At 40.6% G+C, this 13,400-nt stretch overlaps 1 protein-coding gene across 1 annotated transcript in view; it reads left to right on the plus strand.

The window, feature by feature from the left end:
• mettl22 (methyltransferase 22, Kin17 lysine) overlaps window positions 1–13,400 on the plus strand; it is a 40,608-nt gene that overhangs the window by 7,276 nt on the left and 19,932 nt on the right. Inside the window, 3 exon segments of the mRNA XM_051933446.1 lie at window positions 5,123–5,503; window positions 7,685–7,743; window positions 12,179–12,317. Of these exon segments, the coding sequence (XP_051789406.1) occupies window positions 5,123–5,503; window positions 7,685–7,743; window positions 12,179–12,317 (579 nt within the window).

The raw sequence follows: 13,400 nt of genomic DNA on the forward strand, positions 1-13,400 counted from the left end.
CAAAGCTGGTCCTGGATGGTCATAGTGGCTGCAGGTTTTTGTTCCAACCTGATTGCGTAGTTAGAAACAAACTCTTGCCAATAACAGATCTTATTTAATTTTATGACTTGTAAGTGTTTTTCATTCTGCCTTGTCAGATCATTCTTATATTGTAGATTTTTTTTGTGAGGATATCATCTAAATGATTTGTAGCCTGTAGCAGATGAGTACTTCTCAGTTTTTCACTTTTTTTCTCTTTAGCTTCCTTCCAAAATTTTCCTTAATATGTCCGACAATGAATACTCACAGGTGTAAAAGGGTACAAGTTAAATGGAGAACTGCTTGGGTCCTTTATTATTTGCATTTTATTCCTAATAATAAGCAATTAAAACCTGTGAATGCAGCTGTAAATACTGTAAGCAATTAAGGGTGGGAAATCTTAATAAGCGAGACTACTAAAAGGAAGCAGAAAAATGTTGCTTAAGCAGTAAGCAATAGGCAGCAAAAACTGTCTTCTCAGTAAGAAATCAGTTTGAAACTAAAAACTTGCAGCCACTATGGCCCTCTGAGACTGGCTTTGCAGACCACTTGCTGTGGAAGGCCACACAGTCTGCAGAGAGTTGCTAATGAGGAAAGTGACAAAAAGCAGGGAAAAAATCAAGAGCTGAAATGCTTCTCTACATGCTAGTGGGTGTCTTGTCAGACTAAGATTGTGAGAGATGGGGACAGACACAGGCACAGAGTGATAGTGTACAGTATCTTAGGAGGATTTCTTCCTTGTAGATAGATAGATACTTTATTGATCCCAAGGGGAAATTCACATACTCCAGCAGCAGCATGCTGATAAAGAAAATATTAAATTAAAGAGTGATAACAATGCAGGTATACAGATAGACAATAACTTTGTATAATATTAACGTTTACCCCCCCGGGTGGAATTGAAGAGTCGCATAGTGTGGGGGAGGAACGATCTCCTCAGTCTGTCAGTGGAGCAGGACAGTGACAGCAGTCTGTCGCTGGAGATGCTCCTCAGTCTGGAGATGATACTGTTATGGAGAAACCATTGCATCCACTAATTGATAGGAGCCTGCTCAGCGCCCGTCTCTCTGCCACAGATGTCAAAATGTCCAGCTCCATGCCTACAATAGAGCCTGCCTTCCTCACCTGTTTGTCCAGGCGAGAGCAGTCCCTCTTCTTTATGCTGCCTCCCCAGCATACCACCGCATGGAAGAGGGCACTCGCCACAACCATCTGATAGAACATCTGCAGCATCTTATTGCAGTTGTTGAAGGACGCCAGTCTTCTAAGGAAGTATAGCCGGCTCTGTCCTTTCTTACACAGAGCATCAGTATTGGCAGTCCAGTCCAATTTTTCATCCAGCTGCACTCCCAGGTATTTATAGTTCTGCACCCTCTGCACACAGTCACCTCTGATGATCACGGGGTCCATGTGGGGTCTGGGCCTTCTAAAATCCACCACCAGCTCCTTGGTTTTGCTGTTCAGGTGTAGGTGGTTTGAGTCGCACCATTTAACAAAGTCCTTGATTAGGTCCCTATACTCCTCCTCCTGCCCACTCCTGATGTAGCCACGATAGCATTGTTGTCAGCGAACTTTTGCACATGGCAAGACTCCAAGTTATATTGGAAGTACTATGTACAGTTAGGTCCATAAATATTTGGACAGAGACAACTTTTTTCTAATTTTGGTTCTGTACATTACCACAATGAATTTTAAATGAAACAACTCAGATGCAGTTGAAGTGCAGACTTTCAGCTTTAATTCAGTGGGGTGAACAAAACGATTGCATAAAAATGTGAGGCAACTAAAGCATTTTTTTAACACAATCCCTTCATTTCAGGGGCTCAAAAGTAATTGGACAATTGACTCAAACGCTATTTCATGGGCAGGTGTGGGCAAATCCGTCGTTATGTCGTTATCAATTAAGCAGATAAAAGGCCTGGAGTTGATTTGTGGTGTGGTGCTTGCATGTGAAAGATTTTGCTGTGAACAGACAACATGCGGTTAAAGGAGCTCTCCATGCAGGTGAAAGAAGCCATCCTTAAGCTGCGAAAACAGAAAAAACCCATCCGAGAAATTGCTACAATATTATGAGTGGCAAAATCTACAGTTTGGTACATCCTGAGAAAGAAAGCAAGCACTGGTAAACTCAGCAACGCAAAAGACCTGGACGTCCACGGAAGACAACAGTGGTGGATGATCGCAGAATCATTTCCATGGTGAAGAGAAACCCCTTCACAACAGCCAACCAAGTGAATAACACTCTCCAGGGGGTAGGCATATCCAAGTCTACCATAAAGAGAAAACTGCATGAAAGTAAATACAGAGGGTGCACTGCAAGGTGCAAGCCACTCATAAGCCTCAAGAATAGAAAGGCTAGATTGGACTTTGCTAAAGAACATCTAAAAAAGCCAGCACAGTTCTGGAAAAACATTCTTTGGACAGATGAAACCAAGATCAACCTATACCAGAATGATGGCAAGAAAAAAGTATGGACAATGCATGGAAGAGCTCATTATCCAAAGCATACCACATCATCTGTAAAACATGGTGGAGGGAGGCAGTGTGATGGCTTGGGCGTGCATGGCTGCCAGTGGCACTGGGAGAGTAGTGTTTAGTGATGATGTCACACAGGACAGAAGCAGCCGAATGTCTCTGAATACCTCAGAATTCATACTGTCTGCTCAAATCCAGCTAAATGCAGTCAAATTGATTGGGCGGCATTTCATGATACAGATGGACAATGACCCAAAACATACAGCCAAAGAAACCCAGGAGTTTATTAAAGCAAAGAAGTGGAAAATTCACCTGATCTTAACCCAATTGAGCAGGCATTTCACTTGTTGAAGACTAAACTTCAGACAGAAAGGCCCACAAACAAACAGCAACTGAAAGCCGCTGCAGTAAAGGCCTGGCAGAGCATTAAAAAGGAGGAAACCCAGCATCTGGTGATGTCCATGAGTTCAGGATTTCAGGCTGTCATTGCCAGCAAAGGGTTTTCAACCAAGTATTAGAAATTAACATTTTATTTCCATAAATTATATACAAATTATTTCCATAATTATTTCCTTAAACATAGGGTGAGAAGCTCAGTCATCCGGGAGGGGCTCAGAGTAGAACCGCTGCTCCTCCGAATCGAGAGGAGTCAGATGAGGTGGTTCGGGCATCTGATCAGGATGCCTCCTGGACGCCTCCCTGGTGAGGTGTTCCGGGCACATCTTACCGGGAGGAGGCCAGGGGAAGACCCAGGACACGCTGAAGGGACTATGTCTCTCGGCTGGCCTGGGAACGCCTTGGAATTCCCCCGGAAGAGCTAGAAGAAGTGGCTGGCGAGAGGGAAGTCTGGGCATCTCTGCTCAAGCTGCTGCCCCCGTGACCTGACCTCGGATAAGCGGAAGAGAATGGATGGATGGATTTTATTTCGTTATTTAATTTGTCCAATTACTTTTGAGCCCCTGAAATGAAGGGATTGTGTTAAAAAATGCTTTAGTTGACTCACATTTTTATGCAATCGTTTTGTTCACCCCAGTGAATTAAAGCTGAAAGTCTGCACTTCAACTGCATCTGAGTTGTTTCATTTAAATTCATTGTGGTAATGTACAGAACCAAAATTAGAAAAAAGTTGTCTCTGTCCAAATATTTATGGACCTAACTGTGTATAGGCTGAACAGGACCGGAGAAAGTACAGTCCCCTGCGGCGCTCCTGTGTTGCTGACCACAATGTCAGACCTGCAGTTCCCGAGACGCACATACTGAGGTCTGTCTTTAAGATAGTCCACGATCCATGTCACCAGGTATGAATCTACTCCCATCTCTGTCAGCTTGTCCCTAAGGAGCAGAGGTTGGATGGTGTGAAGGCGCTAGAGAAGTCCAGAAACATAATTCGTACTGCACCACTGCCTCTGTCCAAGTGGGAGAGGGATAGGTGTAGCATGTAGATGATGGCATCCTCCGCTCCCACCTTCTCCTGGTATGCAAACTGCAGAGGGTTGAGGGCGTGATGGACCTGTGGCCTCAGGTGGTGAAGCAGCAGCCGCTCCATGGTTTTCATCACATGCGACGTCGGAGCGACAGGCCGGAAGTCATTTAGCTCACTAGGATGTGATACCTTAGGGACTGGGGTGATGCAAGATGTTTTCCAAAGCTTTCCTTAAAAAACACACACATTTTGATATATTGCATATTCATCGAATTTTCTTTCAGTGAACAATAAAGTATTATGCGTCTGTTTATTTAAGTGCCGTTCAGATCAACCTGTCTGTCTATCTTGAATAGCCTCACTAGACATTAAAGGCTCTGTATCTACAGCATCTTGTATAGCAATTCAGGTCTAGCTAACCTGTCTAACTATTTTGGACTCCTTATCATTAGGAAGTGTTCACCTAATACAGTATATAAAACATATGGTTGCTTGTAACCTCTGTTTTGCTTTATATGGTAAAGCATGTGCAAAGTCCAACCATCAATCCATTACCAAACCCACTTAATCAAGTTTTCGGTCAAGAGGTCTGATGTCTGTGCCAGTATATAATTGGGACACAAGGCCGGAATCAACCTTTTATGCGGTACCAGTACATCACAGGTGACACACACCCATTAATATGTAATTTACAGTTACCATATAACACACATTAGGATTTGGAAGGTAAACTAGAATACCTGGGGAAAAAAAACTGCATACAGACATGGAGTGTATGAGCAATCTTCACAATAACAGTGCTGAGGATGGGATTCAAACCCAGTGCTCTGAAGGTATCTGACAGCAGCACTAATGTTAGTGCTACAGTGCTGCCCAGTATATGTAATGCCGTTCTAAGTATGATGCTATGCTTTCCCTGTGGAATACTATTCCCAAACATAATGATAGATTATAGGTTATTTTGCAGTCCTGCATTGTTCCAAGTACAGTAATCATTTAGCCTAAACAAAATAAGAATTTATAATATCAAAAAATACTATATTTACTGAAATGTCATTTGTAGAAAAAAGTTAACTACAGTATTTCAATCATGTGTTTAGGTGAGATTTTGATCTTCATAAAAGATTTCAAGGTTATTAAAGCTAGCCAACCTTAAACAGTACGCTTACGAATCTTCTCCGATTTTTGCTTTGTTCTGCTTTTCAGTTTTTCTTTCACAGTACAGAATACTATGTGATGGAGAAAAATGGGAAAATAATGACACCTGCTGTGCCTCCAATTTGAACTTATCTTGCTCGAAGCAAGCCTGTGGATATGAAGAGTGTGAGCAGGGAGCAGAAAAAATAGATGTCCTTAGGCCAGAATATTCAGAGAGGCAGGATGGAGACGAGCTGAGTTGCCCAGAGGTCAAAAGTTGTCTGCTGGATGAGGATGGAGATCTGGATGTGTTAAGAAGACCTGAGTATAAAGTTAGTGCACCAGAAAATTGCCTTGAAAGAGAAAAAGTATGTCCTACGATACTTAGCAAAGGAGAGGAGTTTGAAAATGAAGATGAGGAGCAAACCACTCCAAATGTAATTATTATTGGTAAGTTGCATTAGCTCTTGGTAATTGCCAGTGAAGAAGGCTGTCTGTTTTTTCAATTCTGTGCTTAATCAGGGATTTAAAGCCTATACCCCTGAGTATGGCCCACCATACTTATATGATTAGATTTAAACTTCAGAAGATTAAGAAAATATTTAAAGCATCATAGATTCAATATTTGTAAACCATCTATTGAGATTTAAACATTACTAATGTGAATATATGCATAATTTGAAAAGATAACTTAAATGAAAGATACAATATAAGGATAAAATATATAAAACATAAGTCCCCAATTTAAATAAGAGGTCTGCTCCATAATGCTAGAGGCATGTTGTGATTTGGAATATTTGCATATTTTAGCATACAGAATTGGTGTTGAGACATTTTAAGCAACTCTCTGAAGCTGCCCACATTTCATACTGTTCATTCCCTTGTTTCTCTCTGCTGATTTACTTTCTGATTGTTTTCTTCTTTCTCATTAGTTTTATTCACCTTCATCCGAATGTGCCAATTATACCTTCATTTTCCACCCTATTGCCTTCTTGCTTTCTTCTTCTTGTTAAGATTTCTCAGTATTTCTCCTGTGTACATTTTTAGTAGTATGTTTATAACTTAATTTTTGTCCCCATGTTTCTTTGTGACTTCTCATCTTACCTTTTCTCTTTATTTCTGAGCATATATATACGTTTTTTCTGTAAATACTTAATTTTTTCCTTGTAAAATATGTCTTTATTTTGGTCCCTTTTTATTTTTACTTGCTGCCCAATTTTAGTATCATGGGATATAAACCCTTGATTTAGATGTTTTCATTTACTTTAGAGTATTATTAAACTATTGTCATATAAATGTGTATCTTTGTAGTATTACATTTATGTATATGTACTAGTGAAACATGTGGCTCTATGGTCCTAAAATAAAATGCTAATAAAAACCAAGTTAAAGATAACAATGTCATGCCCGTGTTGCCCGTAGCTGGCACACTCCTCCTTGAAGCAAGTGCATCAGTAGTCATTGACTGAGATGGACTAGGGCAAATGAGGACATATTGCAGTTAAAACATAATTGGCTTCTGCGATTTGACTGACACTTAGCAGATGACACTGCTCTTCTTTTTATTTCTGTCATGGCACTTGGTTTTGCTGTGAAATAAATATTTTTTAACAAAAACACATGTGCCACAGTTGTTGTAATAGCATACATACAAGAAGAGAAGCAAGGGGTGCCAATAATAATATACATTGTGAATAAGGCGCTATATAAGCATCCGACCCGGCACAGATTCACACTGAGCCATGTATAAATTGTACACAAATCTTTTTATTTTCTCTTCAGCCGTGGGGCACGTCTTCCCCGTGTCCCACAGGCCCAACACAGTCCCAAAGTACCTCTTTATAATGACAGCAATCCTTCCGCTGGCACCACCACTCCTCTCGGGCACCTTGTCCTCTTCCTCCCGATTCTGGCCCTGAGTGGTGGTTGCTGGCTTCTTTTATGGCCCTCCCGGGAGTGCTCTCACCTGTTCCCAATTGTATTCCCGTGTGGGGCCCATGATTAGACCAGCTGGGCTTAACTATCTCTGCCTCGCCCCCTGGCGGCCATCCCAGGTCCCCACAGGGTTGGGAAGAACTCCATCTCCCATGAAACCCTGTGGGGAAACTGAGGCATCATCATTAACCAGGGAGGCTGCCACCAAGCGTCTCGGGGGAGGTATTGAGGAGTCCATGGCTGCTCCCCCGGAATATAAGTAGAAGGGACGTCCTGGCCAGGCATGCACCCTGGCTGTCCTCCACAACATACAAGATGAGGAGCAAAAAATGGTAAAGATCAGTAATGACAGATGCTCTTGAATGCAGTTGCCATTAAAGTAAAGTAATTTCAAAGTCAGTATCATTTACAAAATCAAACATGGGAAATGTTCACTTGCTGATTAAAAAGGAATTTAAGTAGAGTCTTGTTCTTTTAGATGGTATTCCTTCCTGCCCTAGTACATCAACACATCTTCAAACTACTTGATGTTCCATGTATGGAGAACCATTGGCAAGTCAAGCACATACTGCATATGTGACCTTTTTGTATATTACATTTAAAAAAACAACACATCTGAGATTTTCAGCTTTGATTTTCTTAATAGTCACATACTGCATGTTGTGTATATTTACATGTATTTTTTTGTTTTTACAGAGCATACAATGGCCACACCTTTAGAAGATGTGGGTAAACAGGTGTGTGTGGGTGTTTTTGTCATAATACTTGGTTTTCAATTCAGCTGGCAAGATATGTGGCATACTAATATTATTCAGCATTTTGCTGTTTTTTTAAAAGGTTGAATAAGAAAGATGTCTGTCTTCAACAAAACAAAATTTAAAGAAAAACTTGCATGAATTAGAAAGTGTGGTGAATACCTAGGTTTATTAATTTTAAATTGTTGTCCATGTTAGAAATGACCACCATGCTATTTTATTTTCATTTCAAGCAGCACTATTTTGTGCTTCTATTTTAATGTCACACATGAATGCGACAATATTTAAGTCAACATCATGCAGCAGTGGTCCTTCAAGCTTTTCAGTCCTTAATCAATCCTTCTAAGTGTTTCAGCGTTTTTTGTTTTTTAGTGATTGAACTTCTTACTGTGCTTCCTCACTGCAATTTTTGTTTAACATTTGAATTTCACAAAAGATAGTATTTATCTCCTGGTTTTGACTCTCACACATATTTACTCTTGTTCTCTCTTCTGACCTGTTTATTTTTGACTTTGTGGCTTGCCTTATTTCACTGTAGGCAGCAAAGAAAATGTATATATAGATTGCCTTTGTTGGTATGTCTCATTTTACAGTCTAGTGTACAGTATAGCATATAGCTGATTGGGCTTCTGCTATAATCCCAGGCATACACTGGGATTTTGTTTACATATACCATGGGAACTGACAATTTTAACTCAATTTTAAGGTCAATTCAATTTATTGTCATAAATTAGTACCACAAAAAGTATTTCTTGCAAGTCTCTGGTGTAGTAACGTCAAAAATTAAGCCAATTATAATAAGAGATACAAGGACATAGTTTTATAGGCACGGATCTTTAAGCAAAGGCAGTAAGTAATAAAAACTGATATTAGTATGGAATAGTATAAAACTAAAAATAATTATCAAATACAAAGGTACTATATGTACCAAGTGAAACAAGCAGGTGGAAAATGGCCTCTTCATATTATAACTGGGCCCAAGAGTTTTCCCTTTGCAATGCAGAGTACTTTCATTATTTCTGAACTTGTTTAATTTCTAGTTTCTTTGCAAATAATCAAAGTAACAAACTTCTGAGGAAACAATAAAGCTAGCAGTAGATATTCATATACAGTTAGGTCCATAAATATTTGGACATAGACAACTTTTTTTCTAATTTTGGTTCTGTACATTGCCACAATGAATTTTAAATGAAACAACTCAGATGCAGTTGAAGTGCAGACTTTCAGCTTTAATTCAGTGGGGTGAACAAAACGATTGCATAAAAATGTGAGGCAACTAAAGCATTTTATTAACACAATCCCTTCATTTCAGGGGCTCAAAAGTAATTGGACAATTGACTCAAAGGCTATTTCATGGGCAGGTGTGGACAAGTCCGTCGTTATGTCATTATCAATTAAGCAGATAAAAGGCCTGGAGTTGATTTGAGGTGTGGTGCTTGCATGTGGAAGATTTTGCTGTGAACAGACAACATGCGGTCAAAGGAGCTCTCCATGCAGGTGAAAGAAGCCATCCTTAAGCTGTGAAAACAGAAAAAACCCATGCGAGAAATTGCTACAATATTATGAGTGGCAAAATCTACAGTTTGGTACATCCTGAGGAAGAAAGCAAGCACTGGTGAACTCAGCAACGCAAAAAGACCTGGACGTCCACGGAAGACAACAGTGGTGGATGATCGCAGAATCATTTCCATGGTGATGAGAAGCCCCTTCACAACAGCCAACCAAGTGAACAACACTCTCCAGGGGGTAGGCGTATCGATATCCAAGTCTACCATAAAGAGAAGACTGCATGAAAGTAAATACAGAGGGTGCACTGCATGGTGCAAGCCACTCATAAGCCTCAAGAATAGAAAGGCTAGATTGGACTTTGCTAAAGAACATCTAATAAAGCCAGCACAGTTCTGGAAAAACATTCTTTGGACAGATGAAACCAAGATCAACCTCTACCAGAATGATGGCAAAAAAAAAGTATGGAGAAGGCGTGGAACAGCTCATTATCCAAAGCATACCACATCATCTGTAAAATACGGTGAAGGCAGTGTGATGGCTTGGGCGTGCATGGCTGCCAGTGGCACTGGGACACTCGTGTTTATTGATGATGTGACACAGGACAGAAGCAGCCGAATGAATTCTGAGGTGTTCAGAGACATACTGTCTGCTCAAATCCAGCTAAATGCAGTCAAATTGATTGGGTGGCGTTTGATGATACAGATGGACAATGACCCAAAACATACAGCCAAAGAAACCCAGGAGTTTATTAAAACAAACAAGTGGGAAATTCTTGAATGGCCAAGTCAGTCACCTGATCTTAACCCAACTGAGCAGGCATTTCACTTGTTGAAGACTAAACTTCAGACAGAAAGGCCCACAAACAAACAGCAACTGAAAGCTGCTGCAGTAAAGGCCTGGCAGAGCATTAAAAAGGAGGAAACCCAGCATCTGGTGATGTCCAGGAGTTCAGGACTTCAGGCTGTCATTGCCAGCAAAGGGTTTTCAACCAAGTATTAGAAATGAACATTTTATTTCCAGTTATTTAATTTGTCCAATTACGTTTGAGCCCCTGAAATGAAGGGATTGTGTTACAAAAATGCTTTAGTTGCCTCACATTTTTATGCAATTGTTTTGTTCACCCCACTGAATTAAAGCTGAAGGTCTGCACTTCAACTGCATCTGAGTTGTTTCATTTAAAATTCATTTGGTAATGTACAGAACCAAAATTAGAAAAAAGTTGTCTCTGTCCAAATATTTATGGCCCTAACTGTACATAGTACTTCCAATACAACTCAGAGTCCTGCCATGTGCAAAAGTTTGCTGACAACACTGCTATCGTGGCTACATCAGGAGTGGGCAGGAGGAGGAGTATAGGGACACATGTTCAGAATCTTTAATTCATGGAATAGCTCTTTTGTGGAAGGGACTAGTAATAAGGTGATCATGCCATCAGAAGACAGGTTTAGACAGCTGTGTGTGAGCAGAAGAAAAAAATGCATATTATTAAAATGTTTGCGTTGAGCATCATCTAGTAAGAGCAATCCAGATTCCATCCTTGCCATGTGTTTTTTTTTTTTGGGTGGCATTTCAAAGTCTTGTTGCCATGTATTCTTTGTTATCTCTATTTGCCATTCACTCCCAATATTTACAGAAAAGAAGCTGTTTCCCTGTACTTGCTGGCAAACTGAATCTGTTTAAAGTTCAGCCAAGGATGTGTCTGGTCTCCTTTGCTATTTGGGATATTTATTTACCCTTGGAGAAAAAAACAAGGTGCAGTCAAAGCATAGAGAGCAACCTGTTTGTAGTTCTGTCCTTTCTGCCTAATCTGACTAAAGGCCATGTCACATTACATGACTTTTCTAGCAACTTTGAGTTGTAAATTTCACTTACATAATATTCGTGAGACAGGGCAGCCATGGTGTACTTCCATGATGGTTGTTTGTATAGTATGACGTACCTAGGGACTCTGTCCAGTCAGTCCGCAACTTAGCCCTGTCTTAAATCGTGATGGTCGGCTCTTTGTGCACCATCTGCCATACCACATGCACTTCAGAACAGATCATCCTCCTGAAGCTAAGCATGTTTGGGCTTGACTGCTGGAAGAGGTGTTGGTGAGGCCAGCAGGGAATGCTTACCCTGTGGTCTGAATGTGGATCCCAATGCCCCAGTGTAGTGACGAGGACGCTGTATTGTAAAAAAGGTGCTGTCCTTTGGATGAGACATAAAATTGAGGTCCTTATTAGAGTAGTGTGCATTCTGATGTCCTGGCTGCATTGCCCACCTCAGCCTAGTTATTCTGGCCCCTTAATCATCCTCTGCCTCTAATTGGCTAACTATCTCACCACTTCACCACCTAATAGCTCATGTGTGGTGAGCGTACTGGCACAGAAAATGGCTGTTTTTGCATCATCTAGGTGGATGCGACACATTGGTGGTGGTTTAAGTAGCTCCTCACTCACAATATAAAGGGTTTTGAGTAGTGGAAGAAGCACTATGTAAATGTAATTATTATTATGAGTGTTGACAACCAATGAGCACTCACCCAGAGGTACTATGCATATAATAAGAAACGTGGGTGTTTCGGACCTCACAAAGAGGAATGTAGATTTACATATTAACATATGCTAGTAAATAAATGTATATGTAATTTTTAATTGTAACTGTTTAGCGCAAAGTTAATGAAAAGACTTGAAAAGGGCCAGATACTGTTAGCATGCCCTATTTTTGTTCCCCTATATTACATTGTGGGTGTAAAATGAAAGAAACTAGACATAATCATACACCCAGTAGCCATGAATTGCTTTAAAATAAGCACATTGTAGTTTAGTATGTTGTACACATGTTTGTGAGTTTTGGCAGTATATACAAGACCACTTGCCTTTTGTCTTTGACTCTTTTGCCCACTAATTCATTGTATTTTTTTTTTTTTTTAAGGTTTGGCGAGGGGGCGATTCCGTGATTGATTGATTTCATTCTTTCACATGTAGACTCGGTTTAAGGCAATACAGTACTTGAGCTGGGGTGCAGCACAGGTATTGCAAGCATTGTCAAGGCTACTGTTGCAAGGAGAGTTTATTGCACAGGTATTGTGTCTTTACTTATCTTATGAGTGACAACTTTCAATTCTCAGTGTTTTAGAGCTTTTACAGAATCCTGACTCCCTATTTAATCAGAGGCCCATTATTTTAATCCCATTAATAAAGTGCAAATCATTGGCTCAAGATGTATTAAAGATTATTAAAGGGTTATGCCTTGTATATATTTGATGCTCTGTGGGTGTTGTCACTGTATACGTATATGTATTGTCAATGTGTGGATGCTTGAGGGCGCTGTTGCCCCGTGAAACCCAACAGACAGATGCAGACATCGGTTTAAAAGCACCAAGAAGTATTTTAATCTTCTTCAATATAGTGTCTCTAAAGCACCACATCCACCACAATACACAAATAATCTATAATCACAACAATAATCCTCCACTCCCAGTAGCTTCGTCTCACTCCCTCACAACTCCAGCTCATCTTGCTGGGTCTCCCATAGTCCTTTATATAGTCATTTACTCGGAAGTGCTCCTGTCCTTCAGTCCATGTGATTCAATAGCACTTCCGGGTCAGATGAAGACTTATATTTTTGTTCAGCCCGGCCCAGAAGTACTTCTGTTTTTCCGTCCCCATGACTTGGGAGTACTTGCGGGCTATAGGGAAAATAAAAATCCTTGCATCTCCCTGCAGCGTCACACGGTGGCACCCACGATCCCCAGCAGGGTTGTGAATCCAAACTCCATCTCCCATGATGCCCTGCGGGAATCCGGGGCACCTCTATGCTGCAGGGAGGACTCCATCTAGCAGCCTGGGTATGTCGGCCAGGATAAGCTGCCAGCTGTCTCTCACAAATGAATAGTTCCTATGTGTATAATACATATTTATCTATTTTACTTATGCCTTTATTCCACCAACTTACAACATCTGAGGTACAATTTGTTACATTACTTTTGTTTTTTGCACAACATGCAGGTGAAGTGACTTCCTCAGGGTCACACAGTGGTGTCAGTACCAGGATTTGAACTGACAAGCTCCGGGTTTGCTGAAATATTACTGAAGAAAGAAAAAAAACGAAAACGGGCAAATGGGGCTATGCATACAAATGTCCATCCGTCCATTATCCAACCT

This window comes from Erpetoichthys calabaricus, chromosome 11, assembly GCF_900747795.2.
Source record: "Erpetoichthys calabaricus chromosome 11, fErpCal1.3, whole genome shotgun sequence".
NCBI lineage: Eukaryota > Metazoa > Chordata > Cladistia > Polypteriformes > Polypteridae > Erpetoichthys > Erpetoichthys calabaricus.